This window comes from Mobula hypostoma, chromosome 11, assembly GCF_963921235.1.
Source record: "Mobula hypostoma chromosome 11, sMobHyp1.1, whole genome shotgun sequence".
Lineage (NCBI taxonomy): Eukaryota > Metazoa > Chordata > Chondrichthyes > Myliobatiformes > Myliobatidae > Mobula > Mobula hypostoma.
The window spans coordinates 44,669,894-44,682,844 of record NC_086107.1 but is presented as its reverse complement, the minus strand read 5'-3'; the positions used below and the strand labels follow the sequence as shown (position 1 = coordinate 44,682,844).

Sequence of the window (12,951 nt, the reverse complement as noted above, 5' to 3'; positions counted from 1 at the left end):
AGAGGAAGAAGTATTGTTGATTCATGATGGAATAGGCATGTCTGCGTGTTTCCCACGTTTTGGGTATGTTCGATGTTAAATTATAGGCCACCGTTGGGTAATATTTGGGAATAGACTCTTAGTAATCTGAAATTATTCAATTAGCCTGGCATCATTAATGAGTAGAATATACTTAAAAATAACTGAAAAAATAGGAACATAAGTAGGAAATCCAGCCCATTAGGTCTTTTCCCTCTATTCAATATGATCATAACTTCTCTGCCCCAAGCTTTATTTCCACTTCTGTGCCAGGTCCCATTACTCTCAATTCCCTGATCCTTCAAAGATTCACTTACCTCTTTAAATACCTCGTATGATCTATCTTCCAGAACCCAACGGGATAGAGAATGCAGCGCTCTCAGCAAATACAGATCAGCATTGGTTTCAGGGCTTTCTAGCACATCCAACATCTTATTGACTCCAAATGATAAAAATTTAATAAAAGAGAAGAAGCTAATACTCTTCATGTTGGAGTATTTTGACAAGGAATGAGTTAATAATCTGGGTTGGGTGAATTTGAGAACTGAATGAATGCATACTCCACTGTTTCTTTCTCCAAGGTCGTAATCTCAGTTCGTCAGTAATACATTTATATATTGACCCATTTTGTTTTAATGTGAGCCCCCCTCCCCAACATAGAAAATACTGTATAATTCTCAACTTCGCATTGAGATGCTCTCCAACAGGACTGTTGCATCACAGATGGTTTCATTCCTTCAGGAGTTATTTGTAGCTTATTTGGTAGCTATTGTGACATTTGAGACAGAATCTTGGAAATGAACGGTGACAACTCCTGAGACAAAAGGACATAATCTGCAATTTTTATATTAGAAATATCTTTTGCATTCCTTTAAGATGCAGTCTGTATATACTGTAACTTCCAGCCAGCACAATGCCCGGTTATTTTGTACTTCTTCTCTCCCAATTTGATTGTGATTGAGATATCAGTGTCCAAGCCTTGACTTTTAGAGAGCCTATTTAACTTCACAGCTGAATTTCATCCAGATCTTGCCCATGCACTTTTGCCAGCAGCAGTGATAGATTGGAAAGATTCAGCAATGAGATCCATGCCTCAATGTCCATTCTGGCTTCGTCATTCCAAGTGTTTTCAAGTCAATATTTGCACCCTTATTACCTACTTAGTTAAAAAAATAATCTATATGAGTATAGGTGGAGAATAATATCTGTTGCGTGTCTGGTATGGGTTAATTCTCCACCAAGTAAGGGTGCGTAGAAACTGGGGGTCCGTGAGCCAGACCTCATTAGGGAATCATAGGGGAGAGGATCCGTAACTTTAAGTCATTAATTTGTATCAGAGTATCTATCCTGGGACTAGCACGAAAGTGCCATTTCAGAGGAGGCATGGCAACACTTCTACTTCTTTGGATGTTTGCGCTGATTTAGCGTGTCATCTAAAACTTTGGAAAATTTCTATAGATGCACAGTGGTGATTATCCCAATTGGTTGCATCACGGTCTGATAAGCCTACAAAATGTGGTGGGTACAGCCATCACAAGAGTATCCCTCTCCACCATCAACAAGGAGTGCTGCCACAAGAAAGCAGCAACCATCATTAAGGACCCCCCACCAGCCAGGTCGTGCTCTCTTTTCTTTGCTGTCATTGGCAAGGAGGTACAGGAGCATTGTTCCCATTTGTAATGATCAATGTATGCAAAAATCTTGTGCTGTGAAACTTTTTGCCCAGTGACAACAACATGTGCGCATTGAATTTTTAAGTGGAAGTAAACCTGAAGCTATTCTCAGGATAATAAACTGCCAAGTCCAGTTTGTTGTTCATTGTTTAAAAGAAATAAAATAATACATATCAATGAGTATTATTTTTCATGTTCTCACAAAACATACGTAGCAGGCCTGTAGCAGATAGTGAAGGGCTTTCTCACTGGAGCTTTTGCACACATGCGTTTTGCTTGCTAAATGGCGCTCAAAAAAGTCTAGTTTCCAAACATCACTCCACTTCTTCCCACTTACAAATTCTCAAGCAACTTTTGCATCGTGACAATACCAGACACGCACCCTGCAAAAACTCATTTCAGGGAGGTAGCACCATCAATTTTCAGGAGACTCCTGGAACTTCCGGGAGAGGTGGGGTGTCTGCAATAGAGTAGCTTCTTAGCAGCTAGCCAGCTAGTTTAAATAACGTTAGCTATGCTAATGAACGAATGACACCTGTTAAACTCACCTCAACATGTCTTTTACAGTCTGAACCCACCATGGACAATAGGAAAGTCACTGTTGCAAACAGTGCAGCGAGCAACACTGTCATTATTTTGACCCCTATTAGGCAGGGGTACACTTTAGTGTAGTCTGGGCTGACATACGTTTTATATATTTTTTTGGAACACTCTGCCATGGCGCGCTCTTGCTCTCGCTCGCTCTCCCTTTCTCTCTCGCTCGCGCTCTCTCTCTCTCGTGGTCGCTTTCGCACTCTCTCACTCATGCTCTCGCTTGCTTTCTCTCTTGCTTGCGCTTTCTCTCTCTAGTAGTCACTCTTGCGCTCTCTCTCTTGCTTGCTTTCTCTCTTGCTCGCTCTCGCTCGCGCTCTCTCTCATGGTCGCTCTCGCGCTCTCTGTCTCTCTCGCTCACGCGCTTGCTCTCAAAAAAATTGATTTCAGTGATATTGTATATAATTTGCGGGCATCCAGGAGCCACAATTAATATGCGGGAGACTCCCGGAACTTCCGGGAGAGGTGGGATGTCTGCAATACATGCAGGAAACACCAGTTTCTGTATTGCACATAACTATTTCTCGTAGCTACACATTCCTGACCTCGAGCTTTCGGTGTAACAGTTTCTACTGTTTCATTAAGCCATTCCGCTTTAAGTGAACTAGCAGTTCTTTTGCACTTCATGCCCTTTGCTTCTTTGGAATTCGACACAGTGAATCAATAATTTCTTCAATAAAAACAGTATAAATAAGCCAGTTCTAAAACCTGCAGACAAATCATCACAAACTCCACGTCAGGAAACCAGAAAAGGAAATGTGATGTGTATAATCGTGAAATATACTGGACATGCCAATGAGGTAGAGTGTCACAAAAAATGATGGGTCAATTGTTTAAGAAAAATAACCTGATGGCTTGAGTCGCAAAAATAGATTGAGGTGCTTTTATCTACCTCAAAACAAGACAAAAACTGGAAGAAAACAATATAAACACAAAAGAAAACTAACTCCAAAGCCTTGGTAACCTGAGGCTTATAACTGCTAAGCCCCTCCCCCTAGGCCAACCAAAAGCTAATTAACTCAATTATCCAATTAAAGATGGTATCCTCCACCATCAGCACACCTGTGCAGGTTGCTGCTGCCTCTGTATGAGAGCTCCATGCAGCAGCTCTGGTTCAGACCCAGTCACTATTACTGCAGGGGATGAGTGTTTTACCGAGTGTGCCATGTGCCATCCATAGTCAGTGACGGGAGGGTGACAAACTTCTGTGCAAAGTTTAAATTCCATTGTGTGCTAGCAGCAAAAAAATATGTGTGAGCGCAGACATGTATGCCTAAGGAACCATTGTGCAGGAACCACACCACCAGGTTCAGGAACAGTTATTATCCTTCAAACACCAGGCTCCTAAACCAACATGGACAACTTCACTCACCTCAACATTGAACTGATTGCACAACCTACCAACTCACTTTCAAAGACTCTGTAACTCATGTTCTCAGTATTTATTTATTTATTATTACTATTATTATTTGTGCTTTTTTTCTCTTTATTTATTCTACTGGATGTCTGCAAAAAAATGCAGGGTAAGGAGGTGACAGGAGGATTTAACAATTGAAACTATTGAAATCTTCTTCATGGTTATCATGTTCAAGCAGCAATACACGTGGCACATTGATGGCCAGTGCAGAAAATACACCAGGCTTCATATTCACATATTGCTTTGAGGTTAACAGCTGATAAGATTTCTGTCTACATAAGAAGCATGTCTACATTAAACATGCTCCCAAAAATAGCATTAGTGTGGCTGATCCATTTAGAACAAAAGGCCTGTCAGACTTATTTAGAGCTTGCAAGGGCCCAAAATAAGGACACAGGTTTTACCTCAGTTTCCTTCCTCCCATCTCAGTACAGCAGAAGTCTCTTCCGTAAGGTAGTAATTTGTTGTGTACAGTTTGCAATCTCTAATATCTTAAATTGACCATTATTTACAGAGGAGCAGATAAATTCAAGTAAGGCAGTTTCTAGTGACAATGCTGCTTTAATAACCAATAAATGATTGTGAGTAATCTGTGTGGAGTTATTATAATTTAATTACACTAATAAAAAAATTGATGGTAATTTTGTAAGCAAGCTGACACATCTGAAAGATTATGCAAAGTAGAGATGTGAATTTTCTAAGTAATATATTATCAATGTAACATAAAGTGGTGTCCAGATATTGCAATTGACACATGCAGAATAATACATGAAATATAGAAGCAGTGATTCTGCAGGATATTGTATATTTTACTATATTCTTTTGAATGAGAAAGTAAAGTTGTGGACTGACATCACCACAGACACTCACTCCCACAGTACTGCCATTCTTTTCATCTGTATTGTGACCTTTTTGCCACATACCTGCTGAATAACAGTTAAAAGAAACAGGCATTATAAATGTAACAGGCAGTCATGAAGGAGAATCTGTAAGTATTTGATATATGAAAAAAATGAAAGGAGTTAAAATCATGCACCATCAATTGAGCAAAAAAGGATGCTTTCATGGTTTGGGGGAAACCTTCCATTAGATTATATTTAATGTCCAGATTTAAGCTAATAGGTGTCAAATTGGCAGCATACATCAGCAGTGACTTATTTGTCATTTTGACATATTTTGTTAATTGTTAGTCACCTGGCATCATCGAAACAATAGAAATACATATCAAGCATTTGAATTCTCTGATGAAACTTAATCTTATAAACAAAATTACAGGACAACACTTGAAGGCTGTGATATGTCTTGTTCATTTTAGAACATGGCCTCACAATTTAATTGCACAAATTGTATAAATTGTAAATTTGTATAATTCTTCTATCCGTGTGACAGCTGAGGAAAAGAGTATAGTAAAGTACCTGCAGAGAATTAAGAATCCCTGCTTATAATACAGGGAAACATGCTGGGATTGTAGAATTATTTGTTTTCCCTCATCAAAAAATCCTTAACAACATCAAAGACAATTATTTATCTGAGTTTCCTCAGAAAACAAGATAGCAACTCTTTAAAGGGCACAGTAACCCTGATAGCCCCTAATCTTCAGGACATATGCATTCAGTGAAGAATTACATCAGCAACAGATTTCCCTTAGATGGAATGTAATGTAACCATATATTCTTTCTGTACTAATTACGTCCGTGATATAAAGGCTTGGATTATAAAATATTTTACATAGTTGGATAACAGTGACTATACTAAAATAAATTCGAAGTTCTAGTTAACTCACAGTCCAGATGAAAGTTGTAAAGCATTTGAGCTTTCTTCTTATGATTTATGATGTGATCTGATCTCTTCAATAACCTTAATGTCTTTTAATCATTCACAAGGATCTATGGCTCTAAGTACAAAGTGATGAACCTTTGCTGTATTACTATTTCTGTCTTGGTTCAATCACCAGTTATTTGCCTGACTTATATTGAAAAACAGTATGACAGCTCTCAGTGTGTGATAGTAAATTTTTAAGAAAGACTTGACAAGTCTGTTTAACCAGTGACTGCATTGGCTGTAAAGGACTTTGGGACATCATTAGAAGTGCTTCATAAATAGAAATCTTTCTTTCTTTCCATTTTATTTATTACGCTTGGAATTTTAAGTAACGTATTTTCTTACTGGAGGAGAGGGGGCATTTCTAGTTATCACAGGCTGTATTCAGTAAAGTGCGTGAAATCCTTGATCTAGCACTTTGTCTTGGAAATGGATGAAATCTACCATTGCAGTCAATTTGGGAATTAAAATATTTCACCTAAACAGAGAAATGACTATGGTACCAGACCATTCTGAAACAATCCTTTAACAATTAAAAACATAATTAGATAGAAATTCAGATCAAGATAACGAATCCTGATGGCCAATTCCATATAGTACCTGTGGTTCTATTTTATGCCACACGTTGGAAAAAACTCCAAACTGAATTTTTGCTTCATGCTGATTTAAGCTCTCATCTGCAGTGTCTATAAGGGTATGAGCAATGGCGACATGAATCCTGAATAAAGGGTAAAGATCAGCAAACATTCCCATTCATAGTCACTACGATACTGTATTTCCATGCTAGCAAATGCATTAAACCAGAGTAATGGCTGTTTGGATGAGGCCATCTGAGCTGCTTCTGCATTATCTTGCATTTTACCTTTGCAAAAGCCATGACCTACAGGAGAGAACAACAGTATTACAAACACCGCAGCCTCAAATTTCAGCTGATGTTGTGGCGTGTCTACTGTTTGGTGTTCAGGTTTCTGATATCTGAACCTTTTATAACTGCCATTCGACTCACCAACATCTATTATTATGTGCATAATATCTTTGTTGGACCAGACAAGTGCATTTGCCAAAATTATGCATCAGCCAAGAACATAATGTGCAAAAGCATTTGGTGCAAATCCAGTATTTAAGACAGCCTTCAAAGGAAAAAAAAAGAGCTAACGTTTGTCAACTGAAAGTGGAACAAATTAAGATTGTGAAATGCTAATAGCAAGGATGCTGGTTTGTTTTGTGTGGAGAGAATGCTTCTGTATACTCTTTGTTGTATCTCATTAATGTATCACCTGTGTGTCTTATTCTGCAGTTAACAAAATGATGGAGGAACTGGAAAGAGTTTGTAATACGTCTTCTAGCTGAGAAATCTTTAGACTTTTTGTGTTAAGTTGGTATAGAGAAATGTTATTGTATTCATGCACATTTCAGTTTCATTGAGATCTGTCAGAATCTCCCCTTCATTTCCTCTAAATCTATTTGACTACCGTTATTCAGAAACATTACTAGTAAGCAGAATGAACCTCACTAGAATTCATTCTGGCTTATTACCTTAACTAGATCACTAGCTTTGATAGGACTATTTTAACTTTTCTGAGTTGTCAGGCCTTGATTTTTCTTATGATGCAAAGAAGATGTTTTTTACTATGGTCACTAAATAATCTAAGTGTATATGCATTCAATGGTGTGTACAAGGAGGGGAGTATGCCATTGATTTCCCTAGTCATGCCAATATGTATAGTATATGACTATAGATGTGTGTGCCCACATTTATGTTAACATTGTATACAAATTTATTTCCAAAAGGTGGTAAGTTTAAAGACCTGAGCACCTTTCATGTGAGGTGCATATTCTACTTGTATATCAATCAAACAAATTTCATATTGTTAGCCAGTCATCTTTCTAAATCTACTATCCATGTATGTACAATTACATAGGATTTAGTCACCTCTTTCCCTACTAATATCGCTTGATCATCTACCATCATTTAGGTTTTTATGTGTTCATCCAACAGTTTTCCAAATTATTGTGGGTTTACTGTATGGAGTGAAGCCCCTTCTGCTCTGCTGTTTACAGTATAGGAAATACAGATTTGAAGGACTCAGGTTTCTGATTTTTTTTTGATCCGTGCTTAACCTGTTAGAACAAATTGTACTGCTTCCAAAGAGACAGACTGTTCTAGGTGCTACCCCCGCTCTGCCTTTTCATTTCATGCAGACTATTACAATTTACACCATATTGCTAATCTATTTTTTTAATAAAATTTGAATTATTAACTAACTTTAGTTAAGCAAATGAATTGCTTTGTTTGATTTTGATTCAAATCAGCAGATTAGCAACAAATACATCTTTCATTTATAAAATGAGATTAGTAAAGAATAACAAGACTCAGAGAGCAGCAATGGCAAAGCCGAGAAAAGCAATTTTATGACTTAATGCATGGATTAAAGGGTAGTGTTGAAGGATGGATTTAAAGGAGGATGGGAAGGTAGATGAATTAAAAAAAATATCAAAACGGTGGCAGAACATGGGGCTTGGTGTTATAAGGTAGAACCTGCAGTAGTAATTGGAGAAACAACTAGCTAGAGTTAGACTTTAAGAGATGGACTAATTAAGAAGGCTAGTGAAATACACTTTGAAGTTCATTGTGATTTCACTATTGTTTAACGACTGACAGCCAATTTATGCACGGTAAGTTTTTTGTAACAATATTGGCTGAAGGACAAATACTGGTTAGGATGTGAGGATTATTCTTCGCTCATGTTTAAAATAGTGCATTGCCGTGCTTTATAATCCTTTGAGATAGCAGATAAGGCTTGACTTATTTTTTCCTATGAGTCTTCTGACAATGCAGCAGTCCTTCAGTACTGTGCTGGAACTTAAGCCTAAATTTTTAAGTTTAGCTATTTGGAGTGGGACTGGAAGATGATTCCTTGTGACCTTCTCTTCAAGAAGGGAGGAAGAGAGAAAACAGGGAATTATAGACTGGTTAGCCTGACGTCGGTGGTGGGAAAGATGCTGGAGTCAATTATAACAGGTGAAATTACAACACATAGCAGTAACAGGATTGGTCCGAGTCAGCATGGATTTTAGAAGGGGAAATTGTGCTTGACTAATCTTCTGGAATTTTTTGAGGACGTAACTATGAAAATGGACAAGGGAGAGCCAGTGGATGTAGTGTACCTGAACTTTCAGAAAGCCTTTGATAAAGCCCCACATAGGAGATTAGTGGGCAAAATTAGGGCACATGGTATTGGGGGCAGAGTACTGACATGGATTGAAAATTGGCTGGCTGACAGAAAACAAAGAGTAGCAATTAACGGGTCCCTTTTAGAATGGCAGGCGGTGACCAGTGGGGTACCGCAGGGTTCAGTGCTGGGACTGCAGCTGTTTACGATATATATTAATGATTTAGATGAGGGGATTAAAAGTATCATTAGCAAATTTTCCAATGACACAAAGTTGGTTGGCAGTGTGAAATGTGAGGAGGATGTTATGAGAATGCAGGGTGACTTGAACAGGCTGGGTGAGTGGGCGGATGCAGTTTAATGTGGATAAATGTGAGGTTATCCACTTTGGTGGTAAGAACTGGAAGGCAGATTATTATCTAAATGGAGTCAAGTTAGGAAAAGGGGAAGTACAACAAGATCTAGGTGTTTTTGTACATCAGTCACTGAAAGCAAGCATGCAAGTACAGCAGGCAGTGAAGAAAGCTAATGGTATGCTGGCCTTCATAACAAGGGGAATTGAGTATAAGAGCAAAGAGGTCCTTCTGCAGCTGTACAGGGCCCTGGTGAGACCACACCTGGAGTACTGTGTGCAGTTTTGGTCTCCAAATTTGAGGAAGGACATTCTTCCTATTGAGGGAGTGCAGCGTAGGTTCATGAGGTTAATTCCCGGGATGGCAGGGCTATCATATGTTGAAAGATTGGAGCGACTGGGCTTGTATACTCTGGAATTTAGAAGGCTGAGAGGGGATCTTATTGAAACATATAAGATTATTAAGAGATTGGACACGCTGGAGGCAGGAAGCATGTTCCTGCTGATGGGTGAGTCCAGAACCACAGGCCACAGTTTAAGAATTAGGGGTAGGCCATTTAGAATGGAGTTGAGGAAAAACTTTTTCACCCAGAGAGTGGTGGATATATGGAATGCTCTGTCCCAGAAGGCTGTGGAGGCCAAGTCTCTGGATGCTTTCAAGAAAGAAATGGATAGAGCTCTTAAAGAAAGCGGAATCAAAGGTTATGGGGATAAGGCAGGAACTGGATACTGATTGTGGATGATCAGCCATGATCACAGTGATTGGTGGTGCTGACTCGAAGGGCTGAATGGCCTGCTCCTGCACTTATTGTCTATTGTCTATTGTCTATTGACCCAAATGTAAGCAAATTATCCCAGGAGTTTATTTTTAAAGACCTGAATAGACCATGTATTGGAATTAGTAGGAATCCTCAAGGTGTGCTTTAAATTTTCTCTAATTCCTGTTGGTGTTTGAGATATCCAGTGAGGAAATGGCAGAGATTTGGTGGAAGAGAAAAGAAAATGATCCCCATAAGATAATTCCTTAAATAAAAATACACAAATTAGCAGGCTGGAATCTCCATAGGAAGCATAAATAGCTGGTTTGTGCATAAAAATGAAGTCAAGTATATGTAAGCTGTGTCAATTTTGGATAACATCACTTGTTTCTGTTCCTGGTGAAATTCAGAATATAGTCAAATAAATATATCTTTCATCTTGAACACGTAAATTTCATGCTCCATGCAGATTGCTCCAAAGGTTTGTTAAACTCATGTATAAACCTACTGCTGCTGTCAGTTTCTAATTGAGTTTGTAGCAGATTCATTATAAATTAACAATTTTTGGACCAATATCTGGATTTTTAATCCAAAATGATGCACAAAATAAAATGCCAAAATTCAGCATGTAGGAATTACCCCAGATTTGCTTTGAAAGAGAAATTATTCCCTCCTTATGCAATTAAATTTATCTATTTGTCTAAGTGACTCAATGTGAAGTCGAACTGGATGTATAGATATGTGACATACCTCCACATTTATAAATGTTTTAGCTTTTGAATTGCCTAGCATTTTTGAAGCAATTTGTTACATTTTGCTCTTTTTTGACATTTTCTGACTTTTATGACCATCTGTGTGTGATATACCAATAAATTTTGAATGCTGTGAATAAGGCTGTTGATTGCTCAGCCTTCATAGAACCAGGCACCTATACTAAAACACGAAAACAGTTATTAAATTGATAATGCATAAAATGGTTTACCTCACAAATTTTCAAATACTAGTTGCTCAGTCAGATAATCATAATTGTATTTTGTATAAAATCATATACAACTGCAGGATAATAATTAGATTTTCATGCACTTACAGAGAAAGCGTAGCTGACTGCAGGTGCAGCCAACCTTCCAGAATTAGGAAAGGAATTTGCAGACTTCAGGCATACTTACTGATGTTCTGAATGTTCCCAGTGCAAAAACAAATATATATCAGAAGTATTTAACATCCTGAGTTTAAGTAATATTATCAACTAAATCTAGGTAACTCATTTTTACTTTCTGATGTGGCTTCTCTGAATATCACAGGGCTGAAGATTTGGGAAGGACATTTATAGTACAGTTCCCTCATTGGACAGTAAGTCTGGATAGCGAGATCTGTTAGCAATTTGATGTATATACAATCTAAGCAACCTGAATTTAAACCTCTGAAATAGCATCATAATAGCAGACCCATTTCTCATTTTCTGAAATGATATGACGCAACCTCCACCCCATTGGATATGGTTGAGCAATAAGACTAAAATTAATTAATGTAATATTATAAGAGATGCAAACTACAATTCAGCTAGTTCAGAAAGGGAAAAATACTGTCTTTTTTATTGGGGTTTAACATTCACGTCTCTCACATTGGGATTGAATAGATGTGTAGGTGCAAACAGCTGTACTTCTCTAACAGCTTCAGTTCAATTATTTAAGAGGTGTATGTCACTCAGGAGATGCAATTTGTCTATCCCCGTCTACAGCTTTGCTGTATAATTTTAAAAGTTGCAAAGGGAGATATATGTACACTGGATGCTTGTTATCCTCTTGTTTTATTACCTGGAACAGTTGCCTAGAGGCAGCCAAGGGCAGGCATGTTGGAGCGAAACAAACGTTAACGCCCTACTGGCTTCATATTTCGGGCATCTCTTAAATTTTATTGGACGAAAAATCATAGATGGGATCACAGGTATTCTCCAGTGCGTGGAACTGGATTTTGAGGCTCATGGATCTGTATAGGAGTTGTACTGCCGTGACACCATGAATAGGGATGGTAAATGGTAGATACTGTGCCTCAGTCATAATGTCATGGGAAAGACTTACTGTTTTCAGGAAATTATGGCATTAAGGGTGCCATGTTCAAGAGCAGGAGATCCCAACCTTTTTTTATGCCATGGACCCTTACCATTAACCAAGGAGTGCGTGGAGCCCAGGATGGGAAACCCATTCATGTTCTTGAGTGTCAAACAAGGTAACAAAAATGGACATATGGACATACATTTAGGAATACATCTTGAAGCCTAGCATTACAGACTGTATATTTCCATGTCAGGCCAAGAGTGAGAAACCTAGCTTTATCCCACCTTCTAGCATTAGGCCAGCAGTCCTTTACAAATGATCGTGTTGGTTTATCCTTCTGGTTAATGTTTTTGATGCCGACGACGAGGTGCAAATCAGTTGTGATCAAATTGTTTAGTGAAGCAGGTTGGAGAAACTGGATCGCCCTTTCCTGCTCATGTACATTCTTTCTGTACCCAATCTATTACTTTATCCTTATTCCTGCATTAGCCATCAATGACACTGTTTCCCTCTTCTAGGTACGCCGGAAAGTCTTGCAGAAAAGGAACGTCAGCTGTCTGCCATGATCAACCAATTAATTAGTTTACGGGAACAGCTCCTGGCAGCACATGATGAGCAGAAGAAGTTAGCAGCATCGCAAATCGAGAAACAGAGGCAGCAAATGGAACTTGCCCGCCAGCAACAGGAACAGGTAAGCTAGAGGCATGAAAACAAACTACACCTTATTTGATCTGGATCTACGTACTCCAACAACTAAGTGACAAAATGTTATTAGGAAATGGAGAATTTGCTGATTAAGTTGTAGTTTCAAACCTTTCCTTTATACTAATGTCACGTCCTAGATATCATTTTGGAGTTGGTGGCCAGAGAAGTATCATACTGAGTTTTCCTGTCACCAATTATTCAGAATGGATTGTACTTTCCCTTTGTGGCTTCTTTGACATATCACACAGCTACACAAAGATAATGGGTCTGCTCTTTTCCATTTGTACTAACCGCTTCTTCCTAAACTACACACACAAAACCACAAGGTGATAGATGAAACTCGGAGGGGGCGGGGTGCGGTGGGAGCAGTGGAAGAGTGAAGTAAAGAG

The 12,951-nt window shown here is 38.5% G+C and overlaps 1 protein-coding gene across 25 annotated transcripts in view; it reads left to right on the top strand.

Annotated features, from left to right (window-relative positions):
- The window catches only part of sox6 (SRY-box transcription factor 6), a 630,558-nt gene that overhangs the window by 415,403 nt on the left and 202,204 nt on the right, over window positions 1-12,951 (top strand). For all 25 annotated transcript variants that reach the window (XM_063061910.1, XM_063061919.1, XM_063061914.1 and 22 more), the window contains one exon: window positions 12,376-12,548. In XM_063061910.1, the coding sequence (XP_062917980.1) occupies window positions 12,376-12,548 (173 nt within the window). The remainder of the gene's footprint in view (window positions 1-12,375; window positions 12,549-12,951) is intronic.